The following is a 24,596-nucleotide window of genomic DNA, read 5'->3' on the forward strand; positions in this document are numbered from 1 at the left end:
CATGCCCCCCCGTCCCACATTTTTGGTCTAGCAGGCCTCCCTGCAGCCTCCTGGGCCCAAAAATGGGCTGTGGGGGGCGGGCCTCACCCCCGCCTGTTTTTGGTCTAGCAGGCCTCCTTGCAGCCTCCTGGGCCCAAAAACGGGCTGTGTGTGTGGGGGAACACTGCACCTGCCCGTCCCTGGCTCTCCTGCGCAACCCACCCCTGCGCATGTGCACGTGTCTCCCCCATGCGCCCTGACCCCCGCGCTTCCTAAAAATCAGCATGCACAGTGGAGCTGAGCTGGGCGACGAATCGCGTGCCTGCAGAGAGGGCTCTGCGTACCAGCTGTGGCACGTGTGCCATAGGTTCAGCATCACGACCTTAAAGTGTTTGTTCCATACATAGAACACTTCACACACTACTTACATGCAACTAAATGAGAGCCAGGTTGGTGCAGTCATTAGGGCACCAGGCTAGAAACTGGGACGCCATGAGCTCTAATCCTACCTTAGGCATGAAGCCAGCCGGGTGACCTTGGGCTAGTCCTTCTTTCTCAGCCCAAGGAAACAGGCAATGGCAAACCACTTCCGAAATCTTGCCAAGAAAATTGCCAAGACTTGTCCGTGTAGTGGCCAGAGATCAAGACTGACTCAAAAGCATGCATTGCATCCACATATCACTCAGCTATTCAGACTGTAATTCCCAAACATTCTAGCTTTAATGGCAGACGGCAAAGGCTCATAGGCTGGTACATCCGAAAGACACCAAGTTACCAAACCATACTTATCCTTATGCTAACACTTAAAAGAACTAATGCTTAAGCAAATTCTCTTTCAAGGAAAGATCCATCTATACCTAAGGACTGAATAAAATTTATACAGCAAACCCTGTGAAGCTTGCTTCCTACTGCTATCAGGAGACGAGATGAATCAGTGTTTTTTTTTTTTATTTCCCTGCTCTTGAAAATGGAACTTGCATCATTTTCTGCAGATTTGAATCCCAGATACGAAGATATACTGGCTTAGCTAGTCTTACAATGTAATTATTATGAGCAAAAAAAAAAAAAAAGAAGTACTGAAGTAATTAACCTTGATTATACAAATGGGGTGGGGCACAACTTAGTGAAAAGCACAGTGATTTTCTACGTGTTCAACTTAAACCGACCAAAGGGGCAACACTTCAAACATGTAGCACGGAAAATGAGGAGCCTCTGGTTTTGGGGTCTCCTTACCTTGACCTCTTGGCCTCCCCAGCACAACCCACAACAACGCTGATGAGTACAACCTCAATCTTCAATCTTTTATTTGTTGTGGGTTTTGCATCCTGGCGGCTGGAGCAGTCTGTGCTATTTTCATTGTGTTACGGTTTCCTTCCTCGTTGCTTCTCAGCATTTTTTGAGGCATTCCGTGTTTGGATCTGGTATAATTAATTAAGCCAGCTGGGTTTCCCGCTCCCTCCCCAAGCTGTCTCTATATGGTCTGGAGCTGACCCTTCAGCATTATTTTTTAAAAAGCGAAATATGGCTTTCTATGCCTTCTGATTTGGGAATACTATTCGTTGACTGTAAGTGAAGCAATCCTTCTGGCAGATACCGAGAAAGACTTGTTTCTGAATTATGAATCACTTCTCTAGATTGGTTGTGGAAATCTGTAACTTAAAATGGATCTCTGAGTCAATGACTTATTTTAATGTAGACATACTTATCGTGAGCAGGTGGTAAACTGCAGATATTTGAAAATGTAATGACACAGAAGCATATAATTACTGTACTGAGACAGATGTAGGCCTTACATTTAATAGTACTAGGAAACCAGCAGAGTTTATTTAGATGTAGTTTAATCTAAATCTATTTTAGCCTCAAAATCGAATTAGAACAATTCTGAAAATGCTTTAACTAGAGTTTAACAGTCTTAAATTAGACCACATAGTTATGTTTGCCTGTAAATGTTTAAAAAACAAGAATCAAAGGATCGAGTATAAATATTTTAGATAAGTCTATTTATAATAAAATTTGGTGTAACATATTTTAGAGCTAAACCTATATTAATAACTTTTGAGAGTCTACTATTGATCATTTTCAATCAACATACAACACAATATTTCAGGTATTTTTTAAAATTATAGCTTGATACATAAAGTGAAGCATAAAAACACAAACATTTGTTATGCAGATAGTCCTCAATTTATGACCATCATTTTATAATTGTTTGGAGTAACCACGGCTGTGGAATGAGTGCACTTTAGGGCCCATAAAGCATTCCATCTGTTGTAAAATTCATGCCCCTTGTGGTTATCTTACAACATTTTGGGTGCTTGCCTTTATGACTGGTTGCAACTTATGGTCATGTGGCTATAATTTGCAATATTTCTTCCTAGTTTCCATCATTTTTTTGCTGGTTTCCGCCAAAACTGCATCTAATCGGAATAATAGTTTTCCTTAACAACCGTGATTTGCTGAATGGCCATCACAGAAAGTATATAAAAAAACCCCACGTCTGTGGGTGCCTCAATTTATGACTGCAATGACCTATGACCAGATTTTCAGGCTAGAAAGTGTTAGGAAACGAAGTGGCCGTGAGTTCTAGTCCTGCCTTAGGCATGAAAGCCGGTTGGGTGATTTTATTACTCTCTCTCAGCTCCATCAACCTAAAAGAGTTGTGGAAAACAGGGAGGAAGAAAAAGAATACGTTGTGAGGGCTGAGTGATTTACAAAAATAGGGAAGATGGAATAAAAAGAACTATGTTAAAAATGAATTAAATAAAAAAAACCCTTTCATTAAAATATGCCTAACTTTTAAAAACATGCAGAAAGTCCCACTTTCAGCTTTCACAGCTGCCAAACAAAAGCAGTATCATCTACAGCCAGCATGTGCCAAAGGACTCTGAAACCAGAGATGATCTGAGCAGGAATCACTGGCAGAACTGCCTGTATCAGCACATTTCCTTAGCCCAGACCGCAGGCTGTAGCTGGTCTCCTTGTGTTTACCTCTCTTTCACCTCTCCCTCTTCCTTCACCAGCTTTTAATGGGTGCCCCCCCCCCCCCGGGCAACTTTGCAGCAACATATCCCTCTCGGATTAGTTTCAATCTTTATTTTTCTCCCAAGCTCAAGAATGCACAAGCTGCCACATTTTATTCTCCTATGATAACGTTTTTTGTAAGAGAAAATTGGAGGATTTGAGCACCTGTTTCCCTGAGCCAAAACTGGATAGATGAGGTTAGAAAGCCAGCGGTGATATGAGAGCACTCGGTGTTTTACCAAGAATGTTACATGTGCAACTATCCTCCTGTTAAATAGAAATTGTGCTCAGTGTATTCGAGTCCAGTTACAAGATGTTCCTCTGAAGGAGGATAGCTGACCTGTATAATCTGGGAGGGACAGAGAGAGGTTGGGAGATAAAACTACAAGAATGTGACAATTCTATGCCACTCGGGCTGGTTCAGTATACTGTGCTGGTGCTCATATTAAGGATTGGTTTTAGCTCTGTATGTTATCCAAACGAAGCCGATTTTGTATTATACAAAAGCCATGTATCTGTATGCTAATATGAATTAAGTGTTAGGGGCAGTGGTGAAATCCAATTTTTTTTACTACCGGTTCTGTGGGCGTGGCTTGGTGGGCGTGGCAGGGGAAGGATACTGCAAAATCTTCATTCCCACCCCATTCTAGGGGAAGGATACTGCAAAATCCTCATTCCCTCCCCACTCCTGGGGGAAGGATATTGCAAAACTCCATTCCCACCCCACTCTGGGGCCAGCCAGAGTTGGTATTTGTTGGTTCTCCGAACTACTCAAAATTTCCGCTACCGGTTCTCCAGAACCTGTCAGAGCCTGCTGGATTTCACCCTGGTTAGGGGTATCAGAAAAGCAGGTAGCCATTCTGAAAAAATCTCAATTTTTCTTGGAGATAAGACAAATCTCTTGCCACACCATTATACTATGGCTTACAAGGTTGGTAATGCAAGTATTTATTATAAACCATTGAATTTATGGCGGGTAGACCACTTCAAGGGGAATGTCTGTATGAACCAAAGGCTGGAGACGTGTGTGAAATGGAAAGCCTTATTTAAAGATGTGTTGAAGTCAAGCACCAAAGTGTAGTTGGGCACCAGTGACTTGCGGAAAATACAGATGTGTACTCCTGAAAGCCAAATTTGCTTATTGGATAAAAGACCAAAAGCAGAGACCTCATTCCGCTGACTGGGGAATTCTGGGAGTTGAAGTCCACACATCTTCAAGCTGCCAACCTCACTGTTCCAAAGGTGCTTTTTCCAAAAGGCAACTGGACTTTTGTTTTTTTTCCTTTGAAAATATTCTTGGATGAGAAACAAAACATTTTCAAGGAAAAGAAACACTCAAAGAAAAACCAATTGCCTTTTGGAAAATGCACCTTTGGGACAACCAGGACCTCGATGCTAGAGAATTTCTATCTGTGGTGGTGCAGTGGTTAGAATGCAGTATTGCAGGCTACTTCTGCTGCCTGCCGGCTGCCTGCAATTTAACAGTTCAAATCTCACCAGGCTCAAGGTTGACTCAGCCATCCATCCTTCTGAGGTTGGTAAAATGAGGACCCAGATTATTGGGGGCAATGTGCTGATTCTGTAAACCGCTTAGAGAGGGTTGTAAAGCACTGTGAAGCGGTATATACCGTGTTTCCCTGAAAATAAGACCAAGTCTTATATTAATTTTTGTTCCAAAAGATGCATTAGGGCTTATTTTCTGGTTACGTCTTATTTTTGGGGAAATATGGTACTAAATGAGTCTATCTGCTGACAATCTTAACTGGGGCTTATTTTGGGGGTAGGGCTTATATTACGAGCATTCTGAAAAATCATGCTAGGACTTATTTTCCGGTTGAGTCTTATTTTCGGGCAAACAGGGTAAGTCTAAAAGCTATTGCTAATGCTAATGCTATCTCCATAGATGTTCAGAAACACTGATGAAGAGAAAACAGTGATAAAATAAAAATGAAAAATTCAGATATTTTAGAGAAAAAGTATGGGACAAGCCAGGCCTGTACACACACACACACAAAGGCCATAAAAGAAATGTGGTGGATGAAAGAAACTTAGAATGTAGTCACTTCTGGTGAGAAATAAGCCGAAAAAATGTCTACATGAGGAAATATTACATTGTTTGGGAACTTGGCCAGCATTGTTGGTAGATAAATGTCCTTCATCTCTAGACCGATTCCCAATGACAAGCTGTGATTCTCCCATAGATATCCCTGCAACATCTTTCAATCAACCTTTATCTATTATCTACCCTTATTCTATATCCCTCAAATTTGCAAAGCACGTAGTATTTTCATTATCCATTCACATCATGTCTGGAGTATGCAAGTTTCTGCTTGAAAGCAACTGCTAGAAGGCAGCAGACAGTCTTTCAGGACCAACCAACTGGTTCTTCCTGCAGATCATGGAACTCTTTGGTAACTATCTCTTAATCCATAATTTGAAGGAATTTATCTTCTTCCTCCTTGTCCACATCCACCCTTATTCCATATATTACCAGCCATTGCTTTAACTGTTCTGAGCCAGTTTGATCTAATAGGTAAGATACCGGATTAGGAGTTTGGAAACTGAATTCTAGCACTGTCTTAGACATGGAAGTCAACTGGTTGACCTTAGCCAGTCATACTTAATGAGCCCTAAAACAAGGCAAGGGCAAGCCACTTCTAAAAACGTTGCCAAGAAAACTGCATGGACTTATTCAGATAGCACGACCCTTGTTGTGATAGCAATTCTTTCATTTTTCATGATGTAGTCTAAGTTTACAATGCTCTTCGTGCCTACAATTATTTTGTTTTCTCCAACACACTACTCTACATTTATTCTTGAGCCCAAGAAAGCAAAACTGTTGACCACATTCACTTCTTAGCAGTCAACTATGAACTCACAAAGCATGCTAGTTGATGTTACCTTTGTCTTTTTAACGTTTTTATCTTCCCGTTTTACTTCTTTAATGAGCTCTTCTTAGCTTTTAAGCTGATCAAGCGGTGCCGTCTGCATCTCGTATTGTTAGCATTTCAACATCGTATTTTAATTTCACTTGTCAAGATCCTCCAGAACTGCTATTCTTAGAATATATTTGCTGTAAATGTAAATAGCTATGGGGACAAAATGCATCCTTGTTTCATTCCCTCCCCTATCCTGAATCACTGTTTCTTCAAACTCTTACAGTGTAAAGATTCCTCAGAAGAATAACCAAATGTTCCAATATACACATTAACTTTAATATGATCTTCATTCTGGTATAAACAGTACTATCAAAGGGCATATTGGAGTCAGTAAAGCATAGGTAAATCTAAAATTCTTTTTTTCTCTCCATTATTCCTATATTAGTTTCCTAATATCATATCCAATTTTTAAAGATTTTTTTAACCACATCTTTATTATATTTATAAATAACCTAAGGTGGCAAAAATACATTTCTTCTTATTTCCCCACAACAACCCTGTTGGTCAAAGAGAGCTACTATCACAAAGTCACTCGGGTCTAATGTGGGACTAGAACTCACAGTCTCCTGGTTTCTAGGCCAGCAGCTTAAACCACTATACCAAACTGGCATATGCCTTTTCTAATATTTACCTGATCATTTGACATTCAATTTTCCATGTATGGCTCTAGTCTTCTTTGCAAGAATGTAAACAATGTTCACATGAGGATTTTGTGCAATGTTTTGATAATTAGCATTCTCCAGGACAGGGGTGTCAAACTGGCGGCCTAGATGTGTCATGTGCAGGCCACGCCCACCTCAGCTCCGCGAAGGGGAAAAACATTGTGATACGTCACGTGATGGCAACGTGACGCCGCGAGATTGACACCCCTGCTCTAGGATCTCTTGACTTTTTGCAATTTAGCCCTGTCCATCCTGAGGTGTCAGCACTTTAGCTGCTTCTTCTCCAACAATGGGATTTCTTTTCCACATGGTGCTTTTGTTATTGGGCAACTGTCTGCTACTTCTTATACAGGTATTCCTCAACTTACAACAGTTCATTTAGTGACCATTCAAAGTTATAACAGCACTGAAAAAAGTGACATGATCGTATTTCACACTTATGAGTTTTGCAGTATCTCCATGATCACGTGATTTACATTTGGGTGCTTGACAACTGACTCACATTTATGACGGTTGCAGTGTCCCAAGGTCATGTGATCACCTTTTGCAACCTTCTGACAAGCAAAGTCAATGGGGAAACCAGATTCACTTAACAACCGTGTTACTAATCAATTGCAGTGATTTGCTTAACAAATGTGGCAAGAAAAGTAGTAAAATGGGAAAAACTCACTTGACAAATTTCTCACTTAGCAACATAAATTTTGGGCTCAATTATGGTCATAAGTTGAGGACTACCTGTACATCATTCTCTAATGGAATTTGTTCCTAAATGTAGTGTTTTCTTTCTCTACATCCGTTTCTGTCATTCTACAAATCTCTCTGTAAATGGCTTCAGTATAGTTTATCTCTATTTACCTGGATTAGTTTTCCAGCATTAGTTTTGAGTAATCTTATTTTACATCTAAATTTTCTTCTAATTTCTATGATAATCTTGAAAGCTTCTCTCATTTTCTTCCTATTTTTGTCCATGTGTTCACATTCTTGTCACCTCACTCTTTGTCCTTATACAACTCTCATTTGCATCACATACAGGCAACCCTTACAATCTGCAAATTCACAAAAATGTTTTTGTAATCCCAAAAAATCAATATCCCTGGGGCTGTCACACTTATTTGTGGACATACAGAGAAGCAAAACACTGGAATTGCCCAACTAATTTGGAATTTGCAGCATTTTCACAGAATGTAATTACCGTGAATAATGATAATTGCCTGTATCCTTATTGCTCAAGATTTACCCTCCATCTTTTCTAACTAGTATACAGCCAGTTCTGAAAACTATTTAGATTTCTCCTTCCTTTGAAATTTTAGGATTAAACAAAAAAATTTGACTTCCACTTTTCCATGGATCAAATTCTATTTTGCACAAGACCAAATCTCTTTTTCATATTTTGATATACAGTTTTCAGTTAAAACTTGCTGTCATGTATTTCTTGCTTTATTTTCTAAATCCATATACGACCCCAATAATTCATGGTTTTTTTCACCATCTGAAAATGTTGTATTCGGACTGAACTGCATTTCTCCGTCTTCTGTTTCCTATTATTTAGCTAATGTTGTCCATCTGGTGATATCCAGATGCAGAATCATCATTTATGTTGTTTAAAGCAGATATTGGCAATGAAAAAGTAATTCTCTTTGCAAATTCTCCTCCATTATTGTATTTATTCAAATTTTCTTGTAATGCCAGGCTCCCTTAAATGAGCATAATTTTTATATATTTACATTCGAACACTTCTTAACTTCGCACAGAATTCCCTAATTTTTTCTAATTATATCTATAACAAGGAAATAAGAATTAGATAATTATAATAGATATAACCCCATGGTCTATTGGATTATAGCTAAAAACGAACCCTGAAATGCCCTGTGTAGAATTGTAAGTTTACCATCATTACCCCAAAAAAGTGAACAGAAAATTTGGTAAAATGTAATGATATAAACAAAATATGACTGGTATGAACTAATTGTTCACAGGATCCTCCTGTGAGAAACTAAAAATTAAGAGCCATACCTATTTCTTCTGTTTTAAGAAGAACTCATTATGGGCTCGAAGAAAAGCTGTCAGGAATTTTGCCTCCATTTGGACTATAAATTATCCTCTCAAATCCACAACTCAGAGGCTCTTGTGCATAGGCAAGATATATTTTCACTGGAATTGCTACAAAAACCAGTTCAGATGCCTCAACTGTGTCCAACAACGAGGTTCAAGAGCATGTCAAGTGTAGCAACGTTAGTTTTTTCATGAAACACTTACTTCAAATTAACTGTGAACTTTAGAAACAGGGACCTTTGCTTTCCTGTACTGACTTTTTTTTAGAACTAGATTAGTGCTATAGACAAAATGATCTTTCACACTATTACTATTATTAATAACAGGAAGAAGTTTTTAAAAGGCCTTGTATCTTTAAAGATACAAGGCCTTTTGAGCCTGGATAGCTCAGCAGATAGAGCTCTGTAATTTAACACCAGCTGTCTGCAATTAAAGTAAGATGGAATCTCGCCAGACTCAAGGTTGACTCAGCCTTCCATCCTTTCTAAGGTAGGTAAATTGAGGACCCAGTTTGTGGGGGCAATAAGCTGACTTTGTATAAATATACAAAAGTATGAAGGCTATTGCTTAACGCATTGTAAGCCGCCCTGAGTCTCCGGAGAAGGGCGGCATATAAATCAAATAATAATAATAATAATAATAAAGGTACCTTTGGAGTAATGGAAAAAAGGCCTACACTTTCTCCACTGAGATTTCTTTTTATGATTTCACTGGCACTTTAATTTCCAAGGTGTGAGTGGTCTCTAGATTTTTGAACGCTCCTCTCAGCCCACACTAATATGAATAATTTTTATATAAAGTCAATTCAGTGTGGTAGCACGACAGCTCCCTCAGTACCTGGATGAATCGGCTTATCTGGATCCATTCCAGTCTGGCTTCAGGCCTGGGTACAGCACGAAAACGGCACTGGTCGCATTGGTTGATGATCTCTGGAGGGCTCGGGACAGGGGTTGTTCCTCTGTCCTGGTCCTATTAGATCTCTCAGCGGCTTTTGATACCATCGACCATGGTATCATGCTGCACCGGCTGGAAGAGTTAGGGGTGGGGGGCACCGTGTTGCGGTGGTTCTCCTCCTTTCTCTCCGACCGGTCGCAGTCTGTGTTGGCAGGGAGGCAGAGGTCGACCCCGAGGCCCCTTGTATGTGGGGTGCCACAAGGGTCGGTCCTCTCGCCCCTTCTGTTCAACATTTATGTGAAGCCGCTGGGTGAGATCATCCGTGGTTTTGGGGTGAAGTACCACCAGTACGCTGATGACACCCAGCTGTACATCTCCACCCCGGACCACCCCAATGCTGCCCTTGAAGTGATGTCCCGGTGCCTGGAGACTGTACGGATCTGGATGGGGAGAAACAGACTCGGGCTCAACCCATCCAAGACCGAGTGGCTGTGGTTTCCGACATCCCGATATAGTCAGTTGGTGCCATCACTGACTATTGGGGGTGAGTCGTTGGCCCCCACGGAGAGGGCTTGCAACTTGGGTGTCCTCCTGGACTCACAGCTGTCTTTAGAAGGGCATCTGACGGCTGTGGCCGGGAGGGCATTTTATCAGGTTTGCCTGATTCGCCAGTTGCGTCCCTTTCTGGATCGGGATTCGTTAAATACGGTCACTCATGCCCTCGTCACTTCCCGCCTGGACTACTGCAATGCTCTCTACATGGGGCTCCCCTTGAGGAGCAACTGGAGGCTCCAGCTGGTCCAGAATGCGGCCGCGCGGGTGGTTATGGGTGCGATGTGGCGCTCCCATGTGACCCCCCTCCTGCGCGAGCTGCACTGGCTCCCGGTGGTCTTCCGGGTGCGCTTCAGGTTTTGGTTACCACCTTTAGAGCGCTCCATGGCCTAGGACCGGGGTATCTACGAGACTGCCTTCTGCCACCAGTAGCCTTTCACCGACCAGTACGCTCCCACAGAGAGGGGCTTCTTAGGGTGCTGTTGGTGAAACAGTGTCGACTGGCGGCCCCCAGGGGGAGAGCCTTCTCTGTGGGAGCACCTGCCATCTAGAACGAGCTCCCCCTAGAGATACGGAGGATCACTGATCTGCGCACTTTCCGCCGTGCCCTCAAAACATTCCTATTCCAGCAGGCTGGTCTGGCCTAACCTCTTTTTTAAACTGTTTTTTAAATTTTTTAAATTTTAAATTTGTCGTATAAAAATTGGGGTTTTTAAATTTTGTTTTCTGGGCCAAATTATTTAATCGTATTTTAATGGTTTTTTAACATTTGTATTACATGTATTTTGTCTTTTGGCTGTTCACCGCCCTGAGTCCTTCGGGAGTAGGGCGGTATATAAATTCAATAAACTATCTAAACTAACTAACTATTGGTCTACCCATCTTCTCTAATGTTTCCAATCCTATTTCCTGGAAATCCTTTTTGCTAGAAATGCTGTGACTGGATACAGACAGGCTCCACCCATTTAACCAAGTGAATGAAGTTGCTTCTGCCAAATATTGTAATTCCACTTTGATGTGAACTCTGGCCTGGTATTCTGTATTTGTGTCTGTAGCAGAATATGTATTATGTAATGTAGGCTAGACTAAGTCCTTTTTAAAGTATCTTTCATTAATCCATAAAAAGATATATCCCAAAGTGGATATATCTTGGATATTTGTGGATATTTTATTTACTATAAAAATTGTGGAGTCCTTCCTCTGAAACCAACAGATCGGGAAGTTTCTATATGAGATGTAACTATAGTTAAAGTGACCAGTTTGTGTCTTTAGCCACCCAGTTCTCACAATAAAACTTGATACTAAAAATGGGCAAACATTAAAAAATAAATAAAAAAGCTAGTTTCCTCATTTTAGAACAAATTTTGTTCAGGTTCCTTGTCTTCTACCCTGGCCTCATTATTATTTCTCCTTTGAAATTCTTTTGGCATTTTGCTTTTATTCTGTAATTTGGTCCTTATAATTTTCAGCCACTGCTTAATATAACCACTCAGTTTCCATGTTACCAGTATATGACAAATCTCCTACTTCCTGTTTTCATTTCTTTTTTTCCCTACTGTATAAGGGCAGAGGGTTCTTACAGGCCACAGTCTCTGGATCATTTTAGGTGCTTTCAGAAATATTAGACAGGACAAGGCCATCACAACAGCAGCTAGATATAGGTTTTCATTTCCCACCACTGCTGGATGTGATCAGCTCCTGTAATTTCAAAAACTACATATATAAAGCATAAAAGTAGCGCAGGTGTGTTTAGAATTTTTCTTCTCCTATGTTGTCTCAACTAAATTTGTCAATTGGATTGAGATGGGTGGCTACAGAAGTTGAATAAATAAATATAATGAAAGTGGAAAAGTTAATTGAGAAGATACTTTATATTAAGTCTATTCTTTTATTTTTAGTTTTTGAGCATTCTGCTTTATATATACTGTGTGTGTGTGTAGGTTTGAGTCAGTGTGGTCCTTGGCAGTTACCTACACAATAATAGACCCTTCAGTTTTCTTGGCAAACAATTTTGGGAAGTCATTTGCCCTTGCTCTTAGGGTCGAAAGAAACTAGCCCAAGGTTTCATGTCTAAGGTGGGACTAGAATTCATAGTCTCCTGGTTTCTAGTCTGGTGCCTTAATCTCTGTACCAAATTGGCTGTCTAAATGGTCTTTGATGGACTGCATCAGAATAAATTACTTTTACTGCTAATGGACAAGTACGTAACATATATGTCAAGAACAGAGGTGGTATTCAGCTGGTTCGTACCGGTTTCGGGTGAACCGGTAGCAGAAATCGTCCACCCGCCCCGGCTCTATGCCATCCTATTTAGGCACATTTTTGAGGCCAGGCGCATGCACAGAAGGTGCACGAGCAAGCAAAGCGCATGCGTGGGAGGCACGCACGCGAAGCAAGCATGTGCGTGGCGAACCAGTGGTAAGAATATTGGAAATCCACCACTGGTCAAGAACAGGGGCTAAAAATTTGGATGGGGTCTGAATTAATTCCCAGATCCCCACCCAGGAGCTAGACAGCCACTTTTGGTGAAACTTCATGCTCCATGAAGCATCTTATAAACCACTTTCATTTTGTGGCGTTTGCTCTGCTCAACTATCATCTGGCCCAATCTGCAGGCTTGCTTTCCATCAAGAAAATTCAAGGATAAGTCCCATGAAAATTAAATTCCCTCTTCCCTTTCCCATTTCCTCTAGTGATTGCCTCATTTAGTGGTTGTTTGCCTAGCAAGAATTCTTCTGAACTGATGATTCCTCATTTTAAACAGAAGAGCCAGCCATGATTGTGTTCAGTGTTAGCTGAAAGGCTAATAGTTCATTTGCAAACAAGGAGCCTAATTCTGCTTAGAAACAATCCAGGCTAGATAGAAAATATTCCCAATTGAGAAAAAAAAAAGGAAAACATCCAACCACAATTAGTGAGTCAGAACACTGTGCAGAATAAGGAAACCCAAGTTATAGGTCAGTCACCTTCTCTATTAAAAAGGCAAGTTCGCAAAAATCTCTCAATCCAGATTCTCTTTATTGAGTTGGTGCTTCTGAATCAAAATACAGATTTCTTAAAACTATTTTTTAAGACCTAAGACTATTGTGCATAGAAAATAATTTACTTATAATTTAATAATTAATTATAATTTAATAATTTATTACAGGCCGTCCTCTCTTAACAACTGACTTATACAATGACTGTTCAGTTAACAACAGTAATGAAAAAGTAACTTTACGACCAAACTAGTATTATTATTTATCCTTATTATCTTCCTTACCGCCTCCCCTTTTGCTGTATTATGATTATGATTATTCTATTGCTTTGTATGTACACCAAGTGCTTTTGTACCAGAGACAAATTCTCTGTGTATTTAATCACACTTGGCCAAATAAGGTTCAATTCAATTCAGTTCAAACTTCACATTTACAGTCTTCACAGGTCTCTAAGCTAAAGAAACTGAAGTCAGATCACAAGCATAGTAGCCATGGTTTCATTTAGCGACCACATCGCTTAATGACTCAATTGCCAGTTGACAGTCTCAATTGTGGTCACTACATGACAACTCCATATACAATGAATTGTGCTGGTGTAAACTTTATATATCCTTTCCTTATCCCATACCATTCATTTCTATCCATTCAAAGAACATGGATATACCATGTTCGTTGGTATATATATATATCCCATACCAAATATTTATTTATTTTCTGTGCTTTTGTGTCATGATGTATTGGGATGGATTGTGAATATTCTGTCTGGCTGTTCCTCCCCAAAACATGGGACCACGTAACTGAATAGTTATTTGGTAATGAAATTTCAAGTTTCCCTAGCACTCTATAACCATTGCTCTGAAAATACAATCAACAAATGTTGCTCAACATGGTGGAAGCCTCCTGGATATAAAAGGTTTGTTTCCCAGTTCTTTCCTTACAAACCACACCCATTTTTCAAGGTGTCACTGCTCTTAGCTGTTCTACCTCCAAGGCCATTTCTCATCCCTTGAAAACCAAGCTTCCTTTACAATTTCATCATATTTCTCTCCACTCCTCCCATCTAGACATGTTCTTCTGTTAAAAATCCTTTTGTCAAATTTAGATTGATCCGATCTGGAGGCAGGCCATTTCCCTACTTCTTTCTCCCAGCCACATTCCCAACCTAACAGTCCCGATCCAGGCCAAACTTCCTCTTACTCAGCATGCAATGCTGCAATCCAGAAGTTAAGTTTTGAACACCAATTTATCCACACCCCAAGGAGGGGCACAGCATTTATTTTATTCCAAATCGCCTCTTCATTTAAGGGCCCCCTAATTTCCACCCGTTCAGACCCAACCCTTTCCCCCAAACTTTTCAGAGCTAAAAGATACTCAAAGCAAATCTTCACAACTCCCAAAGTGAACACGTGTAAGGGGAAGGAATTCCAATTTTTCCAGCTTTTTTGGGGGGAAGCTGTCCTGCCATGCTTTCTCCTCCACTTGCTCATCTTTTATCACCCCACCACCTCTAAAAAATCATCCAGTGCCCTTCCAGTGCTTTGGGATCGGACTCCCATCTTCCTCCCCAGCTGGGGTCGATGGGAGTTGGAGTCCCCAATCTGGGAGAAATCACTGTAACATGGTCCCCACTCCGACATGCAGGATTCCCACCCGCCGAGGGAGGAATCCCCTCTTCCCAGCCTCGAGACCTCGAGGCCCCACGCTTGCCACAACTCACCCTGCCGGCCCACGATCTCGGCCACATGCTCGGAGCTGGGCACCGGGACACACTCGGTCGTGTTGACGCTCTTCCTTCGCAGCAGCGCCGCTTGCTCTCCGTTCAAAACCGACCCGGGGGGCATCCCGGCTACCACCGCCGCCGCCGCCGCTGCTGCTGCCGCCGCCGCCGCCGATCCGGGCGGCCCGTAGGATTGCGAGAGCATCGCCGCCATCACCCCGGCGTGGACATCGTCGCCGGGCCCGTAGAGCGCCCCGCCCAGCGCCCCGGCTTCGGCCACCTCAAAGGCCGAGCCGGCGGCGAGCGGCAGAGCAGAGACCGCCGGCGGTAGTAATACCGAGCCCAGCCCCGGGGGCAGAAGCGGCGGCGAGGAGGCCGGCGGGGGCAGCAACAGCAGCGAGGCCGGGCCGCAGACGCCGCCACCGCGGGGCTCCAAGAATCCCTCGTCGTCGTCGTCGTCTTCTTCTTCCTCCTCCTCCTCTTCCTCGGCGGCCTCGTCTTCCTCGTCCTCCGGCGGCTCCTCCAAGTCCAGCTCCAAGTCGCCGCCGCCGCCGCCTCTTTCTTCTCCTTCCTCAGGCGCCGCCTCCTCCTCCTCCTCTTCTTCTTCTTCCTCCTCCTCCTCCTCGTCGTCGTCGTCTTCTTCCTCCGGCTGCCCGCGCTCCCTCAGGCCCAAGCCAGCCAGGCGCTCCCTCAGCAGCCCCGTGTCCGGCAGCAGCGGCGGCTGAGGGGAAGCCGGCGGCGGCGGCGGCGAAGGCGGCTGAGCGTGGTACTGGAGCAGCAGGCCCGGCGGCGGCCTGGGCGGGGCAGTCGGCAGCGGCAGGTCGGGAGGCTCTTCGGGAGGCGACGGCGAGGCGCTGCCGCTCGGCATGGCCGGCCAAGGAGGCGGAGAAGAAGGAGGAGAAGGGGACGGCGAGGCGCTCCGGCTACGCGGGCCCGGGAGACATGCTGTGGTGGCGGCGGCGGCGGCGGCGGCGGGCTCTCCGGCCGCTGCTGCTTCCTCCTCTTCCTCCTCCTCCGCCGCCGCTGCTGTCTCTTGGGGGGCGGCCTGGGCGTTGCTGCCGCCGCCGCCGCCGCTGGCGACGCTGAGGGCGCTGCTGTTGGTGCTGCCGCCGCCACGGCCCGAGCTCGCCTCAGCGCTTCTTTTGTTCCATGGCGGCGGCTGCTGCTGCTTCTCCCCGCCGGCTCCAGCTGAAGCGGCGGCCGCAGGCAGCAGCAGCGGCGGCGGTGGTGGTGGTGACGGCCCGGACAACTCCAGCCCCGCCCCGCGCCGCTCCCCCAGCCGGGCGATTGGGTGGCGGCCGCGCGGGGGCAGCAGGGGCCGGGGCTCGGCGGGAAGCGGCGGCGGCGGCGCCTGGGATTGACGGGCGGGCGCTGGGCCAGCGGCGAGTGCGGAGGGTGGTGGTGGTGACGGCGGCGGCTTCTCTGGCTCCTTCTCCGCCTCCGGTCCGGTCCCCGCGGGCAGCATCCACACGCGGCGCACCCTGCTGGCTCTGCCCAATCTCGGCTGCGGGGAGGGCGGCGGCGGGACGGGATTGTTGGGTTGGCCCGGCGGGTATTGTGACGGGGCGCCAAGGGAAAAAACCGGGAAGAAGAGAAAGGGGAAGAAAAAAAAAAAAAGCGGCGCCACAAAGGCGGGAAAACCGGGCGTGAACCCGGCCCTGTTGGGGTCCGGGAAAAAAAAAAAAGGAGGGGGGTCGGTCTTCAGACGGGACCTGGTCGGCCTCTTTTGCAGCCCTGCAAGGCAAAGGGAACTCTTGAACTCTGAGCTGGCTGGCAGGGTTTGCACCGTGCTATATAAACCCCCTTTAAACAGTAACAAGAGTTGGAAGGGGCCTTGGAGGTCATCTAGTCCAGCCCCCCTCCCCTCTGCTCACGCAGGAGACCTGTACTAGGGATTCGAACCGCCGAACACCTTTCTGATCGACCTAGTCAGGCTTCTCTGCCCCCCCCCCCCCAAGCAATGGTTAGCGTGAATCAGATTTAGTGGGTTGTGGGAATGAATGGAGTTGTTGAAGAGTATGGGGAAGGTGTGTTCAAAGGGTTGAAAAAGACAAAAAAAAAGCTTGTTCTTCCCTAAATTGAGCTTTTGGGGGGGGGGGGCTTCTGGGAGAACCCCCCCACCCTTCAAGAGGCACTCTGGACATGTTTTCCTGATCCCCATGTTTTCAACCCATCCGCCAACTGGGAATGGTGGTTTCCAGGCCTACGCCAGCTGGGTTGGTGATGGGAGAAACCAGGGGTGAAATGCTCCCGGTTTGGACCGGATCGCCCGATCCAATAGCGAAAAATCCCTGCGTCCCCCCTCCCCATGCTTAACTGAGCCAGGGGATCATCAGAGGCTTTTTTTTTTTTTACTTTTAAAAGCATTTTTTCTCTTCAGCTGAAAAAATGCTTTTAAAAAGTAAAAAAAAAGTCTTTGATGATCGCGCGGCTCAGCTGGGATCGTCAGAGGCTTTTAAAAGCATTTTTTCTACAACCTCTTCCTTTGTAGAAAAAATGCTTTTAAAAGTAAAAAAAAAAAGAAGTTGGCCACGCCTACCCAATCACATTAAACCCCCCCACCAAGCCACACCCACAGAACCGGTAGTAACAAATTTTATATTTCATCACTGGGAGAAACCATTTGGTTCTGCTTTCTGCCAGAGCTACTGGAATACTAGTTGTGTGAGTGGGTGTCTGTGTGTACAGGTAGGCCTCGACTTAACAAGGGTTCATTTAGTGATCAAAGTAGCAACGGGACTGAGAAATGTGACTTATGACTGTTTTTCACAGTTAACGATCTTTGCAGCATTCCAGTGATCAAATGGACTCCAGGGGATGGTAGAGGACAGAAAGATCTGGAGGAATGTTGTCCATGAAGTCGCGATGGGTCGAACACGATTTCGCAACTAACAACAACAACAACAAATTCAGATGCTTGGCAACTGGTTCATATTTATGACGGTTGCTGTGCCCCAAGGTCATGTGATCCCTTCTGACAAGCAAAGTCAATGGGGAAGCCAGATTTATTTATTTATTTATTTATTTATTTATTTATTTATTTATTTATTTATTTATTTATTTATTATTGAATTTCTATACCGCCCTTCTCCCTGAGGACTCAGGGCGGTGTACAGCCAGAATTAAAAAACATGCAGGACAAATATTAAAAAACAATTAAAAGATATATAAATTTGTCCCAATTAAAACTCACTACCCATTAAAACATTTAAAACATTTAAAAAACATTTAAAATTTTCTTCTTAAGCCAGCCCGGCTTGCTTGAAAAAATGGGTTTTCAGGGCACGACGGAAGGCACTGAGATCCTGGATTCTCCTTATCTCTGGGGGGAGCTGATTCCAGAGGGTTGTCACTTAACAACCGGCTTACTAACTTATCAACTGCAGTGATTCACTTAACCACTGTGGCAAGAAAAGTCGTTAAATGGGGCAAAACTCACTTCACCAATGTCTCACTTAACAACTGAAATTTTGGGCTGAATTTTGGTCGTAATTCGAGGACTGCCTGTATATGTTTGTCTGTATAAGTCATATAGCAATGAAATTCATCCAAGTTATAGTACGGTACTGGCCAGGCCTGAACAGGGATTGAGTTATCAGAGAGCAGTTATTTCAGTCATTCTTTAGGTTGGTAATGTCTGTGGAACCTTCTCCTATTTTCATCTTGATCTAGGAAAGAGCTTGAGCTTTCCTCTTCTCTAAGGTAGACTCAGTGGCAACTAACCAAGCATCTTTCCAACATAAAGCTCTTCCCAGATTGTTAGCTCCAGTGTTAGAAGATAGAATAAAAGGATTGGAAAGGGGCCTTGGAAATCTTCTAGTCCAGGGGTCTGCAACCTTAAAGAGCCATTTGGACCCGTTTCCCACAGAAAAGAAAACATCGGGAGCCACAAAACCTTTCCCGTGCCTGACTATTTCTTGAGCGGCCACAAAACTAGCATATGTAGTTGAATTAAACATTCTGTTTTCTTCTGAAACTTTTCTTTTCTTGGATTTATCCATGGTTGGCCTACTGGGGGTTGAAAAGCTCAATAAATCATGTGCCGATTGAGTAACAGGGAGCTTGCAGCAGGGGGGTGAAAGAGCCACATGCGGCTCCAGAGCCGCAGGTTGCTGACCACTGTTCTAGTTCAACCCTTGCTCAAGGCAGGAGTCCATATAATATCTAGGACAAATGATTATCCTATCTTTTGTTGAAAACCTCTATTGATGGAGCATCCACAATTCCAGGAAGGGCAAGCTATTCCACTGATTATTGTACTCACTTTCAGGAAATTCCTCCTTATATTTCCAGGTTGTATCTCCCTTTGACAAGCTTCCATCCATTGCTTCTTGTCCTACCCTCAAGTGCTATTGAAACTAAATTGATGCCTCTTCCTTGTGGCAGCTCTTCAAGTATTGAAGTCTGCTATCTGGTCTCCCCTAAGCCTTCTCTTTTCTTAGGCTAAACATACCTTGTTTCCTTAGCCTTCATCATACAATGTAGCCTCCAAATCATCTTAGTTGCTCTTCTCTGCACTGTTTCTATGTCCTCAGCATATTTTCTTTTTTTTTAATGTATCAGCTGAAAACAAGAGATAATTTCTTTGCATCTCTTTAAATAAGGTACGTGTCTCACTGTGTTGTGAGCTGCTAAATAAGAGAATTGAGGAATAAAATAATCTTATAGACAATTTTATTTTGTTAAAATCTAGACACATATAGTATCTGGTCGTCTTGCTTCTTTTAATAAGAAAAGATGCAAGTGATTTTAAAGAGTTTAGGTGCTTTAAATTTAGGCAGATAGCCTAAATTGACTCTTGTTTCATTCTTGGGTATATTTTTCTGAAATCTACTCTTAAATATTGCCCAAGGTTTTTAGTTCCTTGTGGCCCTGTAACAACTGTTATTCTTTTCAATGATTAAACTGATGGCTTTAACCATTTAACCATTGGCTTTAACCATCTTGCAAAAGTTGTTCAGTTTTTAAATCTTGCTTTAGTCTGATCAGTTTTTTTAAAAAAGGGGGACAAAACCCTTTTTGGGTTGGTCTTCAACAAGGGAGAATTTTGAGGGTTTCTTTTTTTTCATGAAACAAATCCTGCATTGTGAATTCAGCCCCTTTTTCTTGCTCTCAATAAACCTTTTGTGTGGACTTGTTTACTGTTGTGGGTTTTGTATGCTGCTTTGAACGGTGATCCACGATTTTTGAAATAAGTACAAATAATTGGATTACCAATTTTAAAATATTTCCAGGGCAAAAAATAATAATATTTCCATATTTGGCAATAAACAGGGAGGCAGTGGAGATGGGTAAGGATCTGGGAGATACGAATTACGCAAAGTTGAAATCTGTAAATTGAAAAAGTAAGTTGCTTTCTGGATATATGGCAACTTATATAGTTTACTATTCCCAATTCACGTATAAATAATTCGATGAATAAGCCAAGCTTGTAACACTCTTGGTAGGAGTTCAAATTAATCTTTTAAGTCTAAGAAGGGTTTTGGTAACTGCTACATTTTTATGATATACTATACTTTTTTACACCAACGATTTGCCTTTGTTTTGCATGGTCTGCCACAGTATGATTACTGGTTATTGCTCAGTAGATGTTGGCAATTTACCAGGCTTCATAGACTAACTTTCAGAAACTGCTTGGTGGCATGCCAACTTGCCTCAAAAATTGGGCATGTGATTAAATGATCACATAATAGTTTCCATGTATACCAAGAGGCTCAGTGCCCACATTCTTCTCGTTGTCAAAGACATCTGAATTAGCTGCTCAGGGATATCTAATGTGCCCTAAGAGACTGCTAATATGAATTATATGGTCTTGAGTCACGCTTCTTGTTCATGCTACGCAAGCATATAGCCAGATTTTGAAAAGAAGAATTATATTCCATTGGGGGATGACCAAAAAGCAAAAAAAAAAAAAAAGATTAAATGCTAATATAGTTTCAAAGGGTAGCAATTTTTTAGTAATTTTATACTTATAAAAATGCTTGGATAAACACCAACATACTCTTAACGCCAGTCTGGCTTTAAACATTGTGTTGCACATATTAAAGCTGTTTATCCAGTATGCACCCTGAATACCGAAATACTTGCAGGTGTTTTTGGCTTTTCAGACAATTCACATCTTCAGCAGCTTGCATGCAGCTATATTTTCAAGCAGCTTCCGTACATTGGGCTGCACGTAGTCCTCAACTTACAACCGTTCGTTTAATGATTGCTCAAAGTTATAACAAGACTGAAAAAAAGTGATTTATCACCATTTTTCATACTTAATGACTGTTGCAGCATCCCCGTGGTGACATGATCAAAATTCAGATGCTTGGCAACTGGCTCATATTTATGACCTGTGATCCCCTTTTGTGACCTTATGATGAGCAAAATCAATGGGGAAGTCAGATTCACTTAGCAACTATTAGTAACTGTAGTGATTCACTTAACTGTGGCAAGAAAAGTCGTAAAATGGGTCAAAGCTCAACTGTCTTAATTTCTAGACAAAATTTCTAACAGAAAATTGCAGTTACTACATATAAGGTAGTCCTTGACTTATGAAAATTGAACCCAAAATTGTTGTAAATTGAGGACTACTTGTATATGTAGCAGCTGCAATTTTATTCATCATGCATTTTCTTCTTAGTGAAGAATAAATAGGGCAAAAATTTAATACTTTAGTTTTCAACTTCTGATTCTTTCCTTAGCAATCATTTGAAGTTATGACACCCCGAAAAGATACAACCTGGGTTCAAAGTTCTATTACCCCCCCCCCCAACATGGCCAGAGGATTACATATTGGGCGCTTATCACCTGGGCCATATTTACAGGTGTTTCCAACTTTCCATGTCACATGACTGCAATTTATGACAATTATTTTTTGCCAGAAACCAGCATTTACTTCCAGTTTTTCTATTTTTCTTTTCTTGCACTTTTATCTTTCTCTTTGATTTCCTTCTTTTTTCTTCCTTAATATGCATTGATTTGTGTTCATTTTTATCTTCCTTTTTAAAAGTCTTAATACAAATATATATAAAATTAAATTTACGTATGTTCAATTAATGGGTCACAATTTTTGAAAAACTACACAGGGTTTAGGAATAAGACAATAATCTTGTCAGTGGTGGCTGATGGCCAACGGGGCGGGAAGACAGCAGGATGATGTCCAATGTTAGGTAGAGCCAACCGCTTTTCATTTCATTCATTTCTTCATTGATATTTCACCTTCATTATTTTTTACAAATAAATTAAGGCGGTGAACATATCCAACACCTTCCTCCTATTTTCCCCACAACAACAACTTCTGAGGTAATTTGGGTCGGCAGACAGTGACTGGTTCAAAGTCATCCAGCTGGCTTTCATGGCTAAGGTGGGACTTGAACTCACAAACTTCCACTTTCTAGCCTGATGTCACTAGTTCCCCCCCCACCCCACCCCCTCCATTTTCCTCTCGTACTGCACCAAGGACACTGGAGCCAGTTAAATGTAAGACTAATGTCTTACCTTGGTTCAGCAGGGCTGCCTCTGAGGAGAAAGTGTTTGTGGATTCCATACTCCTTAGGGTCATGCCAGTCTTGCAAATGCTGCTTGTTTTCATTCCTCACTGCTGTGTCCCAACAGCTGCATAAATCAAACACCAATATGTGAATGCCATGGATAATAGGATCCAGGACAAAAAACTATCCATGCAAAATATCTTGGAAAATAAGTTCCCCATCATTTTTAAGGGGCTGCCCCATAAAGATGTGTTATGGAAGAGGAAATACAGATGCAAAAAGAAATCTAATTACCTTCTACAAACACGGGCATCTTGATTTTTTGCTGTGTATTTTTATTTATTTATTTATTTTTAAATTTGTATACCGCCCTTCTCCCTGAGGACTCAGGGCGGTGAACAGCCAAGTAAAAGCATAAACTACAAACATTAAAATACAATTAAAAAGATATATATAAATTTGGCCCCATGATTAAAAACAATAACAAAGAATTAAAAACATTTTAAAAAGTGTTAGGCCAGCCTGGCTTGCTGGAAAAAGAAGGTTTTAAGGGCACGGTGGAAGGCACCGAGGTCTTGGATTCTTCATGACGTTATAAAACACTTATTAGCACAAGGGAATTTATTTCACTTGGGTCTTAGGGTTGATTTGAGTATGAGAATATCTTGCTTTACTGGCATTTTTGGGAAGGTGCTTTTTAAAAGAAAAGACTTTACTGGAAAATAGGACATTTAGTGGCTCACATTTTATATGCATAATTCAAGGACCTCGGCAGATAGATAATTGCCTTTTGAAATGACATTGGTACCCAAAGGCAGTGATGTCTTACATCCTGTACTGTACAGTATATCAGGAGCTAAAAGGTGATTGGAAGACTCGGATTGCTACCTTTTCCATATAAACTACTGACTTGCAACAGCTGCATCAGCTGGAAAAACAGATTTGAAGCATGAACCTCAGAGAAATAATAGTCTGCTTCGTCATTAGATTAAAGTTTATATCACTTACAGGAAAAGTCATGAAGCGTGCTTTCTTATCTGGATAGCAGTGGTGGGTTGTCCCTGGTTCAGACCGGTTCGCAAGAACCGGTAGTAAAACTGGCGGGAGGCTCTGCCCATTGACCTGGATGTCATCAGAAGTGATCAGCACATGAGCACATATAATGAATTGCCTCACAAGTGGCATAAACTACTTCTGACTCGTTTTTTTCTTTTCTTTCCACCTCTCAGCCTCATCTCCAAATTTCCTGATTAGGGAAGAATTCTGCCTTTTCTATGATTTATGGAATAAGAAGCTTGGTGTTTTTTTTTTTTTTTTTACTGCTGTATTCTAATGGGAAACAACATCGGAGTTGGTGTTGACTAGGGGTGGTGGATTGTGTTTGTGGCCCCTCGTGGGATGCTTCAGGGTTTAATGCAGGAGTGAAATTCAGCAGGTTCTGACAGGTTCTGGAGAACCGGTAGCGGAAATTTTGAGTAGTTTGGAGAACCGGCAAATACCACCTCTGGCTGGCCCCTGAGTGGGGTGGGAATGGAGATTTTGCAATATCCTTCCCCCAGGAGTGGGGAGGGAATGGGGATTTTGCAGTATTCTTTCCCTGCCGCACCCACCAAACCATGCCCACAGAACCGGTAGTAAAAAAATTTGAATTTCACCACTGGTTCAATGCTCTACTGTTTACTATCTACATCAGTGTTTCCCAAACTTGACCCTTTGAAGATGTATGGACTTCAACTCCCAGAATTCCTCAACCAGGCATACTGGTTGGGGAATTCTGGGAATTGAAGTCCATGCATCTTAAAATAGCCAAGTTTGGGAAACACTGATCTACATGGACCCCACTGGATCAGGTCATCTGCTGGTTCTGGGTACCAGCTTCATCGGTACCCTGATGACGCGCAACTCCACATAGCTATCCCTCTATAGGTGTGAGCTTTTGATATAGTGACCCAATGGATTGAGGCTCTTTGGGTGTGGTTCGAGAGGAACAGGCTTTCGATCAATCTGGACAAGACTGAGCGCATGTGGCTGCTTGCCCCCCCTGCCTCTCCACACCCCCCCCGGGGTCAGGGATGTGACCCTCATTAGTCTCGGATGGCACTGTACTTTCCCATGCAAGAATGATGGACAACTTGGGGTCCTTCTTATGGCCACAACTGAGCCCAGAATTTATGTTGCCAAGTAAGACAGTTAAGTGAATTTTGGCCTATGTTACAACCTTTCTTGCCACAGTTGCTAAGTGAATCACTGCAGTTGTTAATAGCACTTAGCAATAGCACTTAGACTTATATACCGCTTCACAGTGCTTTATAGCCCTCTGTTCT

The 24,596-nt window shown here is 42.8% G+C and overlaps 1 protein-coding gene across 1 annotated transcript in view; it reads right to left on the reverse strand.

Moving 5' to 3' along the window:
- MEX3C (mex-3 RNA binding family member C) overlaps positions 1–16,262 on the reverse strand; it is a 44,656-nt gene extending 28,394 nt beyond the window's left edge. The window contains exon 1 of the mRNA XM_034401563.3: positions 14,795–16,262. Within this exon, the coding sequence (XP_034257454.3) occupies positions 14,795–16,259 (1,465 nt within the window). The 5' untranslated portion in view covers positions 16,260–16,262. The remainder of the gene's footprint in view (positions 1–14,794) is intronic.
- Between the last annotated feature and the right edge of the window lie 8,334 nt (positions 16,263–24,596).

This window comes from Pantherophis guttatus, chromosome 2 (assembly GCF_059756535.1).
Source record: "Pantherophis guttatus breed Tessera chromosome 2, ASM5975653v1, whole genome shotgun sequence".
Taxonomy (NCBI): Eukaryota; Metazoa; Chordata; class Lepidosauria; order Squamata; family Colubridae; genus Pantherophis; species Pantherophis guttatus.